The 16,699-nt window shown below is 39.0% G+C and overlaps 1 protein-coding gene across 1 annotated transcript in view; it reads right to left on the bottom strand.

The window, feature by feature from the left end:
* TSPAN2 (tetraspanin 2) overlaps positions 1-7,195 on the bottom strand; it is a 48,737-nt gene extending 41,542 nt beyond the window's left edge. Inside the window, exon 1 of the mRNA XM_081324109.1 lies at positions 7,031-7,195. Coding sequence (XP_081180235.1) covers positions 7,031-7,099 — 69 coding nt within the window. The 5' untranslated portion in view covers positions 7,100-7,195. The remainder of the gene's footprint in view (positions 1-7,030) is intronic.
* Between the last annotated feature and the right edge of the window lie 9,504 nt (positions 7,196-16,699).

The raw sequence follows: 16,699 nt of genomic DNA, 5'->3' as shown, positions 1-16,699 counted from the left end.
GCTGTAGAAAGTCAACTACTGTCTTAGCAAAGGGGAAGACAATCCATGAATTATACGGCAGGAATTTTGGTGGCACATTTTTTATCTTCAGAATTAAGAAGCCTTATTCTCAAAGAAAATGAAAAATATGGCTTTACTCCTTCCAATGACATCACCCTATTGCTAATTGTTTTCCTATAGCCTTGCAGAAGGTCAGGAGGCCCCAATCCTTAAATGATGCCCACTTTTCTTAGCACACTAGCTGAACCAGGTTATTATATGAATATAGTGGGTTGGGAAAGCATTTGGATATCCTCCCTTCGTATCAGATCTTCAGATATAGGAAAACAATAAAAAACCCTTCTACCTTGGTGTTATGCTGGAAATCTTTGGGCATCACAATAGCTCCAATAATATACATCCATCCATTTCTCAAAGTCGTAAATGTTTTTCTGTGGGTGGCCCATTTTGGTGATAGGCTAAGCAGAAAGTTTGAATCTGTTCTTACATGTTTTTTCTTAAAAACAAACCAAACCAAACTTGACTTGTCCAAACCTTTTTACCTCCCAGGTTTCTGAATATCATATACTATACATCAAACAGATGCAACTTCATCTGAGTGCCTCCTTCTGAAAGCCTTACAGTTCTCACTGTGCTTAAATGGATCAATGTCATTATTTGAATGAGGTGCTGCTGCTCTTAAAGCAATGTAATTATAAGCTCCTTTGCCACAAAATATGTAAAACCCATCGCTTTCAAGAACATAAGAAGAACCCCAATGAATTAAGGGTCCATCCAAACGTTACACTGACTATTTACCTGCCTTTAGGAGTAACAGCCCTTTTATACAATCACTTTCTAGCAAAGAGAATTTGAAAAAAATGTTATCTGTGATTAAAGCTAATTATCTTCCAGGACAGGCATGAAGTTTTCGAAACACGAGGCTTCACAAATAACTAATAAGTCTAATAAATGCTTTGAATAACAATATTTTGTGTAGAAGGTTATGCAGACTGGTAATGATTTTCTCAGTATGTGCTTTGAGGAAAACAATAGAAGCATTTGTGAGACTTCTTTTTAGAGTCAAATTTGTGTTTAGCACCTACCTAGCCACTTTCCCCCCCTACATCTTGGTGGAAGAGCTCTAAGATTTAGGATGATACCTAGAAATGATACCTAGAAACCTTCCTTGGAATTAAAATAAAATTTATCTAATGCTTAAAAATCAGAAGTGAAACTTATTCTTAATCCTAGTGTCTGATTTGGGTATTACTCTGCTGTTTCATAACAATTCTTGTTGAGATGTTTATTACCATAGGAATCCTGTTCTGAGACTTAGACTCCCCCCCTGCTTTTTACGAAAAGCAAACCTGTTCTTGAATGAATGATCCATTTATTGTCAAAGTACAACCATGTATACATTGAGATTGGCTGAGCCTCCCTTCGTGCACCCCCCCACAACTCACAGTGACAACAAACCCACCATCTTGTTACACCATGTGAGCTAATTGCACATCACACCGGCCTCACAAGTCTATCATACATAAAGTTATTTCCCGTTCATGATGATGTTACCTAGTTTGGGTAATGAAACTTCTGCAAGAAAACAAGCAAGCACAGAGACCACCAAGGACTCCTCATTTCAACCCTGAGCTACAAACATCCTCTTTTATTGGAAAGCAAAGTAATACCAATATTAACAGACATCTTTGGGGTGCAATCCCAAAACAAATGGAGACCACTTGAACGCCATAAGCACTGAGAAATTCACCATCAGTCAATTGCAAAAGGCAGCTTTACTCAGAACAGTTTACATCCTGTGATTAAACATCAACATCTGTCTATCCCAGGTCCAGTTATAAGATTCTGTTAATACTTGTATATCTGTTCCAATAAAAGTATTTTAGATCTACATGGAATTGGTTTCTTAATCTAATTTACCTTATAGAACTGAGCAATTAACAAACATCAGCAGAAATAAAATCAGGAAGGCTAAAGCACTAAAGGTTTGCATTTGAGAAAACAACAAAGAGGGGTTTTTTTGGCTATGCCAGTAGAGAAAGAAAAGAAAGGGAGGAGCTGGCCCACCGCTACGAGAATGTGACAACAAAGGGCAGAGATGGTCAGGTCATGTTTTGGACACCCAAAAGTTACTCCACTGAAGGTATGGACACATTACAGATTTTTTTTTCTTCCTAAGGGAAATTTCTGGATCTAAAGACATCAGACAGTCAGTCACGCCCTGGTCACCTCATGCTTGCCTACTGCATTGTAGCCAGATTCTGGGTACATTCAAGAAGCTGGTCACTACCTGTAAAGCCCTATATGGCATAGGGCTTGGATACTTAAGGGATTATCTATCTCTCTAGTATATGCTTGGCCAACCCAATCTGGCATGGAGAGCATGCTCCAGGTTCCACCATTTAAACAATGCTATCTCTCGGGACACAGGAGACTTGCAGCTGTCCTGCCCTCTGGAATGAGGTTCAAACAGCCCCACAGTGCTGTGATTTCAAAGGGCCCTGAAGTTGTTGCCTTTGGCCAGCATGACTGAAATCTTTCCATTTTCTTCTTTGCTCTCAACTGGATTTGTTACTTCTGTCATCTATTTTGTTTGTTAAACACTTAAAAAACACACACAGTTGTAAATGGCCCAAAGTCACTGGGAGATGGGTGGCATATACAAGCCCACTACAGAAAAATTCCACTGTAGCTTTATCCTTGTGTATTAGTATGCTACATGAAGTGATTTTTTAAAATTTGGTTTTGAGAGTAACAGGAAAACAAAAAATAAATTGAAAAAATAATGTATAAAAATGGTTATAGAGTAAATAAATCATCCCTTTTTAAAAAATAAACCTTTGACCATATGAAATATTAACTGATTACAGTTCCAGCTCATAAAAGGAAAATGAAAACACTGTGATTCAAGTTTTTTCTAACATTGAAGAGTTACTTTTTGTTAAATTAACCTCTTTAATAGCTTAACATTTAATGAATCTTACCCACTGATAGGTTAATTTGTGATATTCCAATTTTTTATTCTGAAGTTCTTGCAAATAAAAACCAATATTCATGTTAGTAGTACTTTATTTGAAAAAGTACTGTAGACTTAGAATGATCTAAAACACATTCTACCATTTTTGCAAATTTAGGAAACTAAAATTCCTCTTATATTAATCCAGATAATTTAAAAGCTTAACTGGCAATAAGCTGATCTAAAAGTATTAATATCTCAACTTAACCAAGGCTTCCAAAAAAGCACAAAGTAAAAAAAAAAATAAACACCTGTTACTTTCAAAATACTAACCCCTGCCATGTTATCAGATTTAAAAAACTTTCTAATTGTTTCCATAGCACAATGTCCTTCTCCATGCAATTACAACAGTCTCACTGTAGCACATTGTCAGCCACGATTCATAGGCATGTTTTTCTGTCCACACTGCTGTGAGGTAACAAGATCAAGCTGAGCAGTCATTCTCCATGTTTGTTTAATGGGGTGTCACATCTTTTTGTTTTCAGCAAGTCTTTGCAAAGAACAAAAGAAATGACCAAAGTCCTTACTTTACTCCCATATTTCATCTCTACAGACATATATTTCAAAGGAGCTGTTAAAAAAAGAAAGGCCTGGGTTTTCAGAGGGATAGCTATGTTTGTCTCTGAAAGCAGAAACAATGTGGTGTCTTGTGTACCTTAATGATAAACAAACTGATGATGATGGGTGTAAGGGTTTGTGATTGACATTCCACTTCATCAGATAAATGGAGCAGTTAGTGAACAGGAGAGAGGATGAATGCAAGAGCTACTGCCAAGGTTTTGAGGGGTTGTGTGTCAAAGGAGAGCACTGTCTGTGCATCAAGCAGGAAAGAGAAAAGAAAGAAATGGTACAAACTATTAGGAATCCTGCAATGACCAAAGGATGTAATTTTGTACATGGCAATGGCAGGCAGAGCCCTGGAAGTCTTTACATTCATATTTCAAAACACCAGCTTTCTAGGTTTTTTGAGTAGGACTGTAAGCTCAAAACATATGGAAAAAAATTGTTAAAGAACTGCAACCAGGAATGGCATCCAGGATTTCTATATGCGATGTGCTGGGATTTGGTACATTTTCCCCTCTGCAGTAGAATAAACTGTATTATCTGTATAACCTTAATTGGCACAATTAGCTGAGCAATCTCAACTCTTTGTTTAGCTTTCTGGATTTGGGGTGCCTGTGTGTGTGTGTGTAAAAATGAGCTTTGAATAATTCCTGTTTCAGATGTCAATGAAACTGCAGTTCTAAGCTAACCTGGCCACTGCAAGCCCATTTTCAAGAAGGGAAAGACAAATACAATATATAGAGTAAATCAAAGTTCAGGTCCCATAGGCTTATCACAATGTTTTATTTTTTCCCCCAGAGAAAATATTCCTACTTTTAGGAATATTCAAAGGCCATGTATCAAAGCAAATTTACAGAAGAAAATGGCAATGAATGTAAATATTGGATGTAAATTATATAATAAATGTTTATGGTACTCACTTTTGGTATACCCCTTAAAGATATTAGAAAAAGGGTTTGCATATACGTTCAGGATGCTTTTTTCATTGATCCCAATCTAATTCTCTACTTTTTAAGGGGTAAAAAAGGAGTTATAAACATAGATTGGTTTCAGTTTACCTGTGACAAAATTCAGACTTTTCTGAATATGAATGTTTATTTATTGGCAATAGTATTTTGTAAGTACAACATTAAGGCTGTAGTGAAAAGGTCCCTTTGAATTCAGAGGTTACATTTGATTAGACATGCAAAACCATATACTGTTGGCCTATAGTATTTCTATTTATTCCATTGATCGCTGACATGATGCAAAGAGCCACAATCAGAGCCTCCAAATCTAAATATGTAATAGAAAGTCACACTGGGCAAAAGAATATTTATGAGATCCATGTTTATGTAACCATACTGTAATTGGGTACCCATATTTATAAATTCAATAATGACTTCCTTATGAATTTTGTTTTTGTTTCTCTTTAGATTGGTGATTAACTGCACTGTTCAAGCACAGAAAGCCACATAGCTCTAGAACATGTTGATAGCAAAGAGTGTCAAGGATAAACAAATGTGTCCCATTTTGGTTGTTTATTTCCTTTGTTTTTTTAATAGTTTCAGTGAAGGGACTTTTTTCAACTGAAATAAGTAGAATAATAATAAGTAGCATGAAAGGATACACAAGTTATAGAGTGATATTTACCAGCAATTAACATGTTCGATTCTTCAGAATTGGGGATAAAAAGTGAAACGACATTCTTTTATTAATGGAAACAGTCTGGCTGAGACACATCAAAGCACTGGATTCTTTCATGCTCACTAGAAAATTTCAGAAGCTTAATTCCAACACTTAGCAAGATAAAAAGCAAACTTATGTTAATTATATAGCTTAAAATAAACTCAGCCTCATGGTTATTCCTCTACTTTTGTTAATAGAGCTGTTGAAATTAACAGATCATAAATGTGATCACAACGCTGAAGGCAGAATATTAGTCTATGGGACATATGAGTCTCAAAAAAGACTCTTGCTATCCCCCAAAGCTAATAATTGATAACAGAACTTGACTGCAGATTATAAATTAATGATGTTATCTGGGGCTATATAAAGATAACCAATTGATGCCAGTGAAGGAAAGAGCCTTCCATGCTTATTTTCCTCCTCAACATCAGAAGCCTTCTTCAGTTAAAAAAAATAACTGAAAAATACTACAAAAAATAATCTAAAATTTCAGTTTACATTTTTTTAGCTAATAAGGGTGGGTTAAACAGTCATGATGGTGGCCACATGATCAAAGCTCCACAACTCGGTGCAGTGGTGGCTGTCATTTTGACTTTTTTTGACCCCTCAAATATATCCTTGTTTAAGAGAGATATCTTGGGCAAGGAAGTATTGTAATAAAAGGCAAACTAAAATCTTTCGTGCCCAACCTTTCAATAAATGATTGTGTACTGTAGCAGCTTTCCATATCTGCCCACCCCTGAAGTTTTAAACTATAATTCCCATCAACCCCATCTAGCACTATCTTAAAGTAAAGTTATCAGTCTGTGTTAGCATTATTTAAGGGAAAAGCAGCCCTGATACATTGTAGCTTGGCTTTTTTGCAGTGTTTTGAGGAACACTTAGATACAACATTTCTATTTAAAACTTGTAAAAGTGGCTTTTGACCAACTTCAGATAACAGGAAGAGGAATCCTCTATTCCAGTATTTTGGGGTCACACCATTATTGGGTAGTTGTTGGGAAGTATTGACAAGCTGATCTATATGTCCTAGAGAGCTATGAGGATGAAATTATTGTTAATGCACCCAGATTCCTGGCAGTCCCCACTTCTGAACTGCGCCCAGCATTGTTGGCAGCCTCTCCCTGCCCTGGCTAGGGAAGATGGGAAATGTTATACAAGACAAGGTGGCTTTTGGCATCAGAGGTGATACTGAGGAATCCCCAGTGTTGCTAGCTTCTGAGGAAGGTCACCACACACCTCAGTCCATCGTATATAAAAGCTTATTTTCACACAATCCTCTAGTTTGCATGTGCAACAACTACTGCAGAGAGAGAGAGACTACAGAAGTGGGGCTCCAACATGAAAACACGCCTACTTTTCCCGATGCACACATGTCCTTTCATTGATTCCCTGCTGAGCCCCCACGTTCCATCATCGCTATCCTTTGTTTTTCTTATTTCGGATTGCAACCCAAAGACGCGACGCCGCGGGACTCTCGCGTGGGAAAGGATGCTCGGCTGAAGGGAGCAGCGGGAATTCGCGGGTTGGGACGGGCGCGAGGTGCTTCCACAGCGGACAGCACCGGACAAGTAAGCCCGATCAGTCGCCGCCCCAGGCGGAGGGAGAGCCTGGCACGAGGTCGTCTCTCTCAACATCACGCCACAGTTCCTGATCAACAGCGCGCACACATGCACGTATACACATGCACGTATAGACATGCACACACTGAGCCGGCACCCCGATCCCTCACACCCCTTAGCCCCCGAGCTTCGCCTTCTGCTCCTCCGGCCCCGCACTGACCCAGAAGATGAAGTTGAAAAGAAAGAGCAGGAACTTGATGCAGCGCATCCCTCCTTGCACTCGCCCCATGGCAGCAGCGGCTCTTCCTCGCGTGCTCGCTTCCTCCTTGGGCAGCAGCAGACAACAACCCCGGCTTTCCCTCTCGCCCAGAAGCCGCGGCAGGCGCCTTTAGCCCTTTGCCGCTTTCCAGCCGGGGAGGGCGCAGGGGCGGAGCCTGCGAGGAGGAGGCGGGGCGGAGCTGCGGTTGTTTAGGAACCTTTGACCTTCCGCTCCCAACGGAGACTTCACCCGGACTCGGTTTCTAACGTAAAATAGGCTCGAGGGTGCTGAGAAACGGCCAGCTTTTTCTTTTGTCTTAACTGGGACGGGACGAAGATGCGCTTTGGCGGGAATCGTACCCGCGTCGAGGCAGAATTCTGCTCATGGGAACCGCCTCCAAGATTACATTTTGGCACTAGACTCGTTCCTTCCTATCACACCTCCTTTGCTGTCTTCAGGATCCGTTATATATAAATACCCTTGCGTCTGATAACTAGGCTGGGAATAAAAGCTACCCTGTCCTTATAGCAGCTGTGTTCCCACAACAGCCAGTCAAGCAAAATAAATTCAACATTTTAAGTCTGGACTGACACCCGGCAGTTTATGGTTCAGTCGATCTGCAGAAAACTGGATTATTTAAGCAGACTGTAGTTAAATTCCCGTGGCCCGGGACAAAAGTTTGTAGCTGCAAATTGATGCTGTTCTAAAATGTTTTTCTCATATTAAAAATAAAAGGTTTCAAAGCTTTCTGCAAATAGATTTTATTTTCCTAGGGAGGAAAAATGGCTTATAGTGTTATGCACAGCATCACTTTTCTACCAGTAACAAATTTTCATTTTACACTAATACTGGATAGCACTAAAAGAGGTCACTGTTTTTAATGAGTATATTTTTAAATGGGAAAATAGTCTCAGCATTCAGTTGAAGATGGATTTGTATGCCTAATTACCACAATAATAAAGTCCATGGTCTAATATTTCAATTAAGACAGCAATTGGAACACTTGATTTATTTGGGGACTTACAATAACATTTGAGGACAGTTCCATCATGTCAATGTTGACTCCTCGTGATTGTGTAGACCAGGGGTGTCAAACTGCCGACCCGCGGGCCGGAGCATCATGGAGAAACCGCGCCCATCCCATTTTTGGCAATGGGAAAAAGTTCCGATACGTCACGCGATGTCACGTGACATCGCGAGTTTGACATGCTGGTGTAGACAAATCCCTTGCAGTTTTTCTTGGCAAGGTTTTAAGAAGTGGTTTGCCATTGTCTCCTTCCTAGAGCTGAGAGAGAGTGACTGGCCCAAGGACACCTAGTTGGCTTTGTGTCCAATGCAGGGTTAGAACTCCTAGTTTCTTGCCTGGTGCCTTAAACACTACACCAAGCTGGCTCTTATAATAACTTAATAACCACATATTCCCATTTAAGAAAAACTTGACCCATGAAGACAAGTTCCGACCACCAAGCCTTATCACAAAAAGGGCTACAGATGACTGCTGAATCACCCTGTTCTTACCTCTGCTGTTTTTAAACCATGCATTTGGAAGGCAGGGAATAATGGCTTGGATTTCCTCTCAAAAGGGAAACACAGGACAGGAAAGAAGGATGCAACTGCTTGTCTTTCCATCATCAAGGGGGAAGAAAAAAATCTCCATGGTGGCTGCACAGCTGGATATTTGGACTAGCTTGCTTCATGGTGGGGCATGGCACTTCCTGGACCAGATGTGACATTTCCCTCATCTCTGAGAACAAGTGATTCCCAATTTAGGAATCATTAGCTGTACTAAAATGTTATCATGCTGACATCCCTCTTCACCAGCACTGTGGCAAAATAAAGGCTAGCATGGAATTTGATGGTCTAAATTTTGTAGGGACTCTGTACATTTAAAACAGATTATTTAAAAAGATATTTCAAATTGTTGTTTTTCAGGGTTGTAGAAGGCAGTGGATCAGAATACAAATTGCATGAACAAATGCATGAGGACTAGAATGCCTCAATATAGTTTAACTGTTGTCTATTTCAAAAAGCTAGGAATTAAATGCTTTGCTTTTGCTTCCCTTGCTAGGAGAAATGTTTTAATATATAAGATATAAGAATTTGGAGTCTGCACATAGAAATGACAGAACATAATCTGCAATAGTTTATAAAGGAGGCTGTTTTGTGCTCTAACAATCCTATGTGGTTTGCTTCTTGGAAAATGTTTCTGATAAAACTGTTCTGCAACCTGGGAAGTTTCATCATCTGGCATGTAAATTTGTCTAAATGTTAAAGCCACATCCTTATATAGACAAACTACCATTAAAAGGATCAGCCCAGTCTTCCTGTATATGCATGAAATCATTGTTGGCTTATTCTTAGTAAAGGCACAATTTTAACAGCACACAACCCTCATTTACAGTTTAAGTCTAAATTTTAAAAAATCCTTAACAAAGAGATATGAAGGACATGAGCAACTTGTATCATTTAATGATATTTAATCTGGCTCTAATAAACATTGCTCAACAACTGAATTTGGTAGATAAGTTCTATAGCTTTTCCCACATGATAAAATCATTAAAATCCACTTTCTGAACCCAAAAGCTTATTCAGAAGATCAGTTACAGAATACAGAATAATGAAGTTGGAAGGGACCTTGGAGATTTTCTAGTCCAATTCCCTTTCCAAGCAGGAGACCCTATACCACAGGTCTGCAACCCGCGGCTCCGGAGCCGCATGCGGCTCTTTCAGCTGTCTCCTGTGGCTCCCAGTCCTCTGCCATGTGCAGTCCCCCCCAAAAAAAGTGGGACTAAAAAGTTCAACCAATCAATTCAAATATGCAGGGTAGGTGCATATCTCACCTTGGCTCCACTCTTCAAACCCTGTTCTGCGCATGTGCGCATGTACGTGCATGTGCACACATTTTTTGTGGCTCCCAGTTTTTCCTTTTGTGAGGGAACTGGTTCCGAGTGGCTCTTTCACTGTTTCAGGTTGCTGACCCCTGCCCTATACTATTCCAGACAAATGGCTGTCCAATCTCTTCTTAAAAACCACACAACTTCTGAAGGCATGCTATTCTACTGATTAATTGTTCTCATTGTCAGGAAATTTCTCCTTAGTTCTAGGTTGCTTCTCTCTTTGATAAGCTTCCATCCGCTGCTTCTTGTCTTGCCCTCAGGTCCTTTGGAGAATAGATTGTCCCCCTCTTCTCTATGACAGCCTTTTAAATATTGAAAGACTGCTATCTTGTCACCCCCTAATCCTTCCCTTCTTCAGACTAGACATATCCAGTTGCAGCAAGCAGCCCCTCAGTCATCTTTGTTGCTCTTCTCTGTACTCTTTCCAGCATCTCAAAATCTTTATGTATCCTGGTGACAGAACTGGATGTGGCATTCCAAGTGTGATATTACCAAGGCAGCATACAGTGGTACTAATACTTCACATGATCTTGATAATATTCCTCTGTTGATGCAGCCTAGGAAAGCATTGACTTTTTTGGCAGCTGCAGCACACTGCTGGCTCATACTTAAGTATTTGTCTCTAGGACTCCAAGACCTCTTTCACAGTTATTGCTATTGAGCCAAGTTTCATCTAATCTGTACCTATACATTTGGTTTTTCTTGCCTAAGTGTAAAACCTTACTTTTTTCTCTATTGAATTGCATTTTGTAGGATAGGGCCCAGTGTTTAAGTCTGTCAAGTTCTTTCTGGATCTTCTAAAATGTTGACCCCTCCTCCTAGATTGGTGTTGTCTGTAGGATCTTGGAAGTGATGGAAGATGCACCATTTCTTACTATTAATACAAATGCTGAGTCTACCATAAAAAGGGTGAAGAAAAGTAAATGTCTTGTTGCATACAAAGAGAACATGTGAGTCAGTTCAACAGGAAGTTGAAAAAAAACACAAGGTGAATATGAAAGTTTCTTGTTAATGAATGTAGTGGGACTTTCCAGCCCTTTTAGTTTGCACAAAAGATAATTGAAATAACAATTATCTTTTGAGAGAGCTCATTGTACGATTATGTCTGACATGGAAATACAGAATTGTTCCTCCCTTGAAATCAGCTGATATACTTATTCAGAATAGATTCTGTATACCTCTTGAATGGTATTTTCCTGTTTCTTATTATCTGATTATACCTTTTCATTTTGCTATGTCTCTTTCAATCTGATAATTCTGTTAAACATTTATACTTATTTTAATTTGTTTTATTATTGTGCACTGCTTTGATAATGCATATGCATGAAATAATACACCAACAGTGTAAGTATAAATCATTAGGTAAACAGATCTGACATTTCAATTGTGCTAGCTTATTTAATTTTGTCTCATATTTTCTTCAGCAAATGTTGAAGGGAATGTATGTGCCTTTCTCCTCCATAGCTAATCCCTGTTAACAATCAGTGTGTTCATTAATAGAACACAATTGCTGCATTTTCATAACATGCTGTGTCCAAATCAATAAACTATAGTATGACTTCACAAAATGGCCTGATACACCTGAAGAGCTAAATTGATTGCTCAGTTTACACAACACTCTGAGGTATGCATTATTTAGCCCTACTTTAGCCTGATTGAATATATTATATGAATCTGGGGATGTGTGCCTTTTCCTTACAATAACCCATGAGATGGAAAGGTGGAGATAGAGAGAGGAATTCATAGATTTACCTAGTGAGTCTAATGTCATGGCTGATTATATATTGATTCTGGATGTGGATCTGATTCTGGCCAATCCTGGTTTAGTATTTCAGGCACCACTATCTGCATGCAATTAACAGGAACCTATTCTGGTAATGGATGGGATGCAAGACTATCATGAAAAAAATATGAACGTGTTAGTTTCTTAATGTGGTGTTTTTCAGCTCTATGGTGCTCTGAATCTCTCTACATATGAAACATTATTTTTTATTTTTTTTATTTTAATTCCATTTATATCCCGCCCTTCTCCGAAGAGTCAGGGCGGCTTACAAGCTTTAGACAATGCAGATACATCTGCTAATTAATGCATGTAAAGGAGACTTTTCAGACCATATTTTGGGAATTCCTAGAGTTATATACAAAAAAGCCCATAATAGCAAATAGTTTTCCCAAAATAAAGTTTTTCCAATTACCTTGTTTCCTGGCTCATGCACAAGGGAAGAAGAATTGGGATGTCCTGGAATAAATGTACTTAGGATTTGGGGAACAACTATAAGCACTTGCTATTAGCATACACTCTTTATTCCTTTCAGAAATTCTTTGTGAAATGTGGTCTTTAGCAGATACACTAATATTGAAAGGGCTTCCTAAAATCTACTGCCTATCACAGTGAAGTAAAATTAATGCTATTAAACATGGGCTGCAAAACTCCAGATACCCATTGGATGGCATAAGGAAAGGCAGAAAACTTAATTCCTTGATTGCATCAAATGTGCTACTTGTCCTCCTTGCGCTTTAAACATACAATGGTATGAAATTTGTTGCTTTGATGTCTGGGCTGGTGCAGTCCTTTCTATTTTAGTGTGGGGAAAGTTAAGAAAAGCAACTAATGGATTGCTCTGGCCGTTTCCCTCAGGCCAAGCATTGCCTGCTAACTGAAAAAGATGGGTGGGTGCTTGGAATGACATGTTTCACCCCACTGAATTGCCTTAATAACAGGAGACAGTAGTTCATACCTGTGACTCATCAGGCTGTTTTTGGACACAGGTAAACCTTCGTCCTAAATTAGTCTGGCTGACAGGTTGCAGAGTTGGAAAAGACTAAACCTGACAAAATCCTCCCAGAGGATAAGAAGAGGCAATGGAGGAGAAAACTGTCTGACTGAGGGATCTCTGGCTGGAAAGATCAGATCTAAGCATCAGAATCTGCAACATGCTGTAGCCTCCAAGTCTGTGACAATGGTGTCATTGCTCAGTGGGAGACCAATGCACTGAATGGCATGAAAGTACAAGCAACAAGCCTGGGCTCCTCAAAAGTAAAGCGATTTCTCAGAGTGGATCACTGTCTCTTAAGAGGTAAAAAGTACCAGCTATGGTGGCCTCTGCATAAAAGACTTGGACAGAACGCAAGTGATACAAATCATGTTAGATATATTAACTGCTATCTCTTCTGCTTATGTAAAGGCCTGAAGTTTAGTTTGCTTTTTGACTCTTCTTTACATTTGTTCTGATTTTCATTTTAGTCTCTGTTGTTTTAAATCCTATGTTGGACTTGGATCACCAATACAGCTTTCTCAACGTTATAAGTACCTTTTGCATCCTTGCTTTTGTTCTTTTTATTGCATCTCTTTAAAACTTTATAGGCCTGGGTATATCATGTGGATGCATGATCTGAGAACAGAGTTAAAGATATATTTGCATTTACTATATAGATCCCTAATCCTTTAATAAACAAAGGCATATAGTTTTATATATGTATCTATGTATGTAAACATAGGGACGTTGTGGCTCAGTTAGGACGCTGAGCTTATCGATCAGATGGTCAGCAGTTTGGTGGGTCGAATCCCGAGTGCTGTGTAACAGAGTGAGTGCCTGTTACTCGTCCCAGCTTCTGCCAACCTAGCAGTTCGAAAGCACGTAAAAATGCAAGTAGAAAAATAGGGACCACTACGGTGGGATGATAACAGGGTTCCGTGCGCCTTTGGCGTCTAGTCATGCCAGCCACATGACCATGGAGACGTACTCAGACAAGCACTGGCTGTTCGGCTTTGAAACGGAGATGAGCACCGGCCCCTAGAGTTGGAAATGACTAGCACGTATGTGCGGGGGAACCTTTACCTTTAACCTTTACCTTAATAATCTGACGTACTCGGACAAGCACTGGCTCTTCGGCTTTGAAACGGAGATGAGCACCAGCCCCTAGAGTTGGAAACGACTAGCATGCATGTGCGGGGGAATCTTTACCTTTACCTTTATGTATGTAAACATATATAAGTATACATATGTCTATATCTGCATATCCTTGTTATTTAAGCCTTCTCTTACCTCTTTTTTGAATCAGTTTTGAGATTGGGTGGCTAAAACATTTTTACTGGCCTTTGAGAGTTTCCTAAGATCTGGGCATTGTGCCATTGTGTCCAATGAATAATCCAATCTTGGCCCTTGGACAGGACAAAACCACCTTATTCTTTCAGTGTGTCTTGGCTTAAATTAATGACTATATTCTCTGTGGTCTGAATGCATGGAAAATTAAAACTTTGGCTTTCCTTCCTAAACATAAATAAGAATTTGATATACTGCTAAGATTGGTTTCAGTGGTATATAGCTATACCACTGAATACATTTGAACAAATGTGTTTTGTGCTCTTTTTAAAAAAAATAACCTATAGCCATAAGTTACCACAATCATTGTTATTGCGCAAAGGAAATTGTGGTTTTAGTTTCCATTCTTGTAAGACAGATTGTTATTTCTAAGAAATACCTGTTTTCAAAGTCTGCTTATGCTCATACACTATATCACACCTCACTATTCTTCCTAAAAGCATACAGGTTTAGGAACTTGGGTAAGGGTTCCTGTCCTATGTCTTTCTGTACATTCCAAAGAATAGGTTTTTGCCTGAGCATACAAGGCACTACATTGAAATTGGGCTGAGGGGACCTCAAAATGGAATTCTATCATTTAATTTTTCTAAATCACAAAGACTTCAGTGCAGTTTTTAGTTAAGGAAAAGTCATATCCACAACTTAAAAAAGCACTGGAAAGTTCTGTTCTATTATAGATGATCTTCTCTAAAACTGACTTCCAGTCCTGCGTAGAAACGCAACAGTCGGGTTTGGGACTCCGTGCCCTTTGGCTGAATTTTTTCCTGTTAGGGGACCCTAAATGGGCCAGAAGCTGCCCCGAAGAGGTGGCAAAGAAGGAAGGAAGTCCAGGCGACTTTGGAGAGATGGTGGTCAACCCGATCAGTCCAGGAGAAGCCTTCCAGAAACAAACAGGAGAAAGGCTAGCCTAACTTCAAAGTCTAGCCCAAGCTGCAAGCAACTGAAGTCAAAAGCACTATTTTAAGCTGATTGTAAACAGCGCATTTGAATCTGGGTAAGAACTTTGATTTTCTTTTTTCTTTTTCTTTTGTATATATTTTAATGGTATTTTTTAACATAACATAGCATTCCATTCCGTAGATCTAATCATCTAATCCTTTAACTCTCATTCAAAACACATTTTTTATGCTTTTCTTATCGTCACATTTAAATAACTAAAATGTTTTCATTTCAACTTTTTTTTACAGGAAGGAAAAAGAAAAAAACATATTGTATTAATTAAAAATAAAATAAAAAATTCATCCCTCTAAGAGTAATATATTTCAAAGTTTTTCCATTTCTTTAGCCATATTCAAAAAATGTTTCTTGTTGTATTTGTTAACAAGAAAAAAAATCATCTCTCTAAGAGTAATATATTCCAAAGTTTTTCCATTTTTAGCCATATTCAAACAAATGTTTCTTTTTTAAGTATTCTCTCTGATAGGTCCCATCATCTATTTTCTTGATTTCCATTTTAATCTTTTTTCCCTGGCCATTGCCTTTCTTAATCAGTATGTTTTGCTGCATCATTTGTTTCCCTGTAAAGTATTTTTTCTCATTCTTTTCCTTATCTTCAAAGTTGCTTGGACGTGTTGAAATATTTCCCATTTGAATTAAATCATGATTTTTTATTTTATACAGTTCCATCTTTAAATCTCTATCCTCAGAATTATGTTCAGTAATCTCTACTGTATTTTCCTGGGAAATTTCTTGGAATGAAATTAAGTTGGAGATAAGCTGATTTATACTCTCAAAGTTGTTCTGTATTTCTTTGTAGTTTAAAGTCATTGTCCTTTGAAATGGTTGCCGCTTATCATATGTTTCCTTTTGTAAAGTATTCATTGCTTCAGATTTGTTACTCTCACTTTGTTTGTTGTTGTTAGCTGCGAAGTCATGTCCGACCTATCGCGACCCTATGGACAACATTCCTCCAGGCCTTCTTTCCTCTACAATCTTCTGGAGTCCATTTAAGCTCACGCCTACTGCTTCAGTGACTCCATCCAGCCACCTCATTCTCTGTCGTCCCCTTCTTCTATTGCCCTCAATCTTTCCTAGCATTAGGCTCTTCTCCAGTGAGTCTTTGTTTACACAGCTGCATTTTCTAAGAACTTGGCGGTCAGAGAAAAAAAATCCTCACCCACCAGTAGGTGTCAGCGTTTGCTCATTTTTCAGGTCTTACTAGTCTTTTTTCTCTCTCTAAAGGGTAAGTTTCGCCGCTTCCGGTAACCAAAAGGAGGGAGTAAAATCCCCCTCCTTTTTTTCCAGGAAAATAGGTAGGATAGAGAAAATCAATATTCTTACCCAGATTCAAGCATGCTGTTTAAAATCTGCTTAGTTTAAAAGCTTATGGCTTCCATTGTCACCAGCTATGGCTGAACATGAAGTTAGCCAACCTTTTTTCTGTTAGTTTCTGGGAGGCTTCTCCTGGACCATTCGGGGAGACCGCCGTCTCTCCTAAGTCCCTGGGATTTTCTTCCTTCATTCCACCCCTTCAGGGTGGGTTCTGGCCCCTTAGGGCCCCCAACAAAAAGAAATTTCAGCCGAAGGGTTCGGCATTCTGAATCTTTAGACTGCTCGCTGGAGAACAGGAACTGGAAGCCAGAACTTTGATTTTCTCTATCCTACTTATCACCTTTCCTCAAGGAAAAAAA

Source organism: Vipera berus (genome assembly GCF_964194415.1).
Source record: "Vipera berus genome assembly, chromosome: 3".
In the NCBI taxonomy this organism is placed as follows: Eukaryota; Metazoa; Chordata; class Lepidosauria; order Squamata; family Viperidae; genus Vipera; species Vipera berus.
Note: the sequence above shows the minus strand (reverse complement) of the source record. Positions and strands in the feature narration are given on the sequence as shown.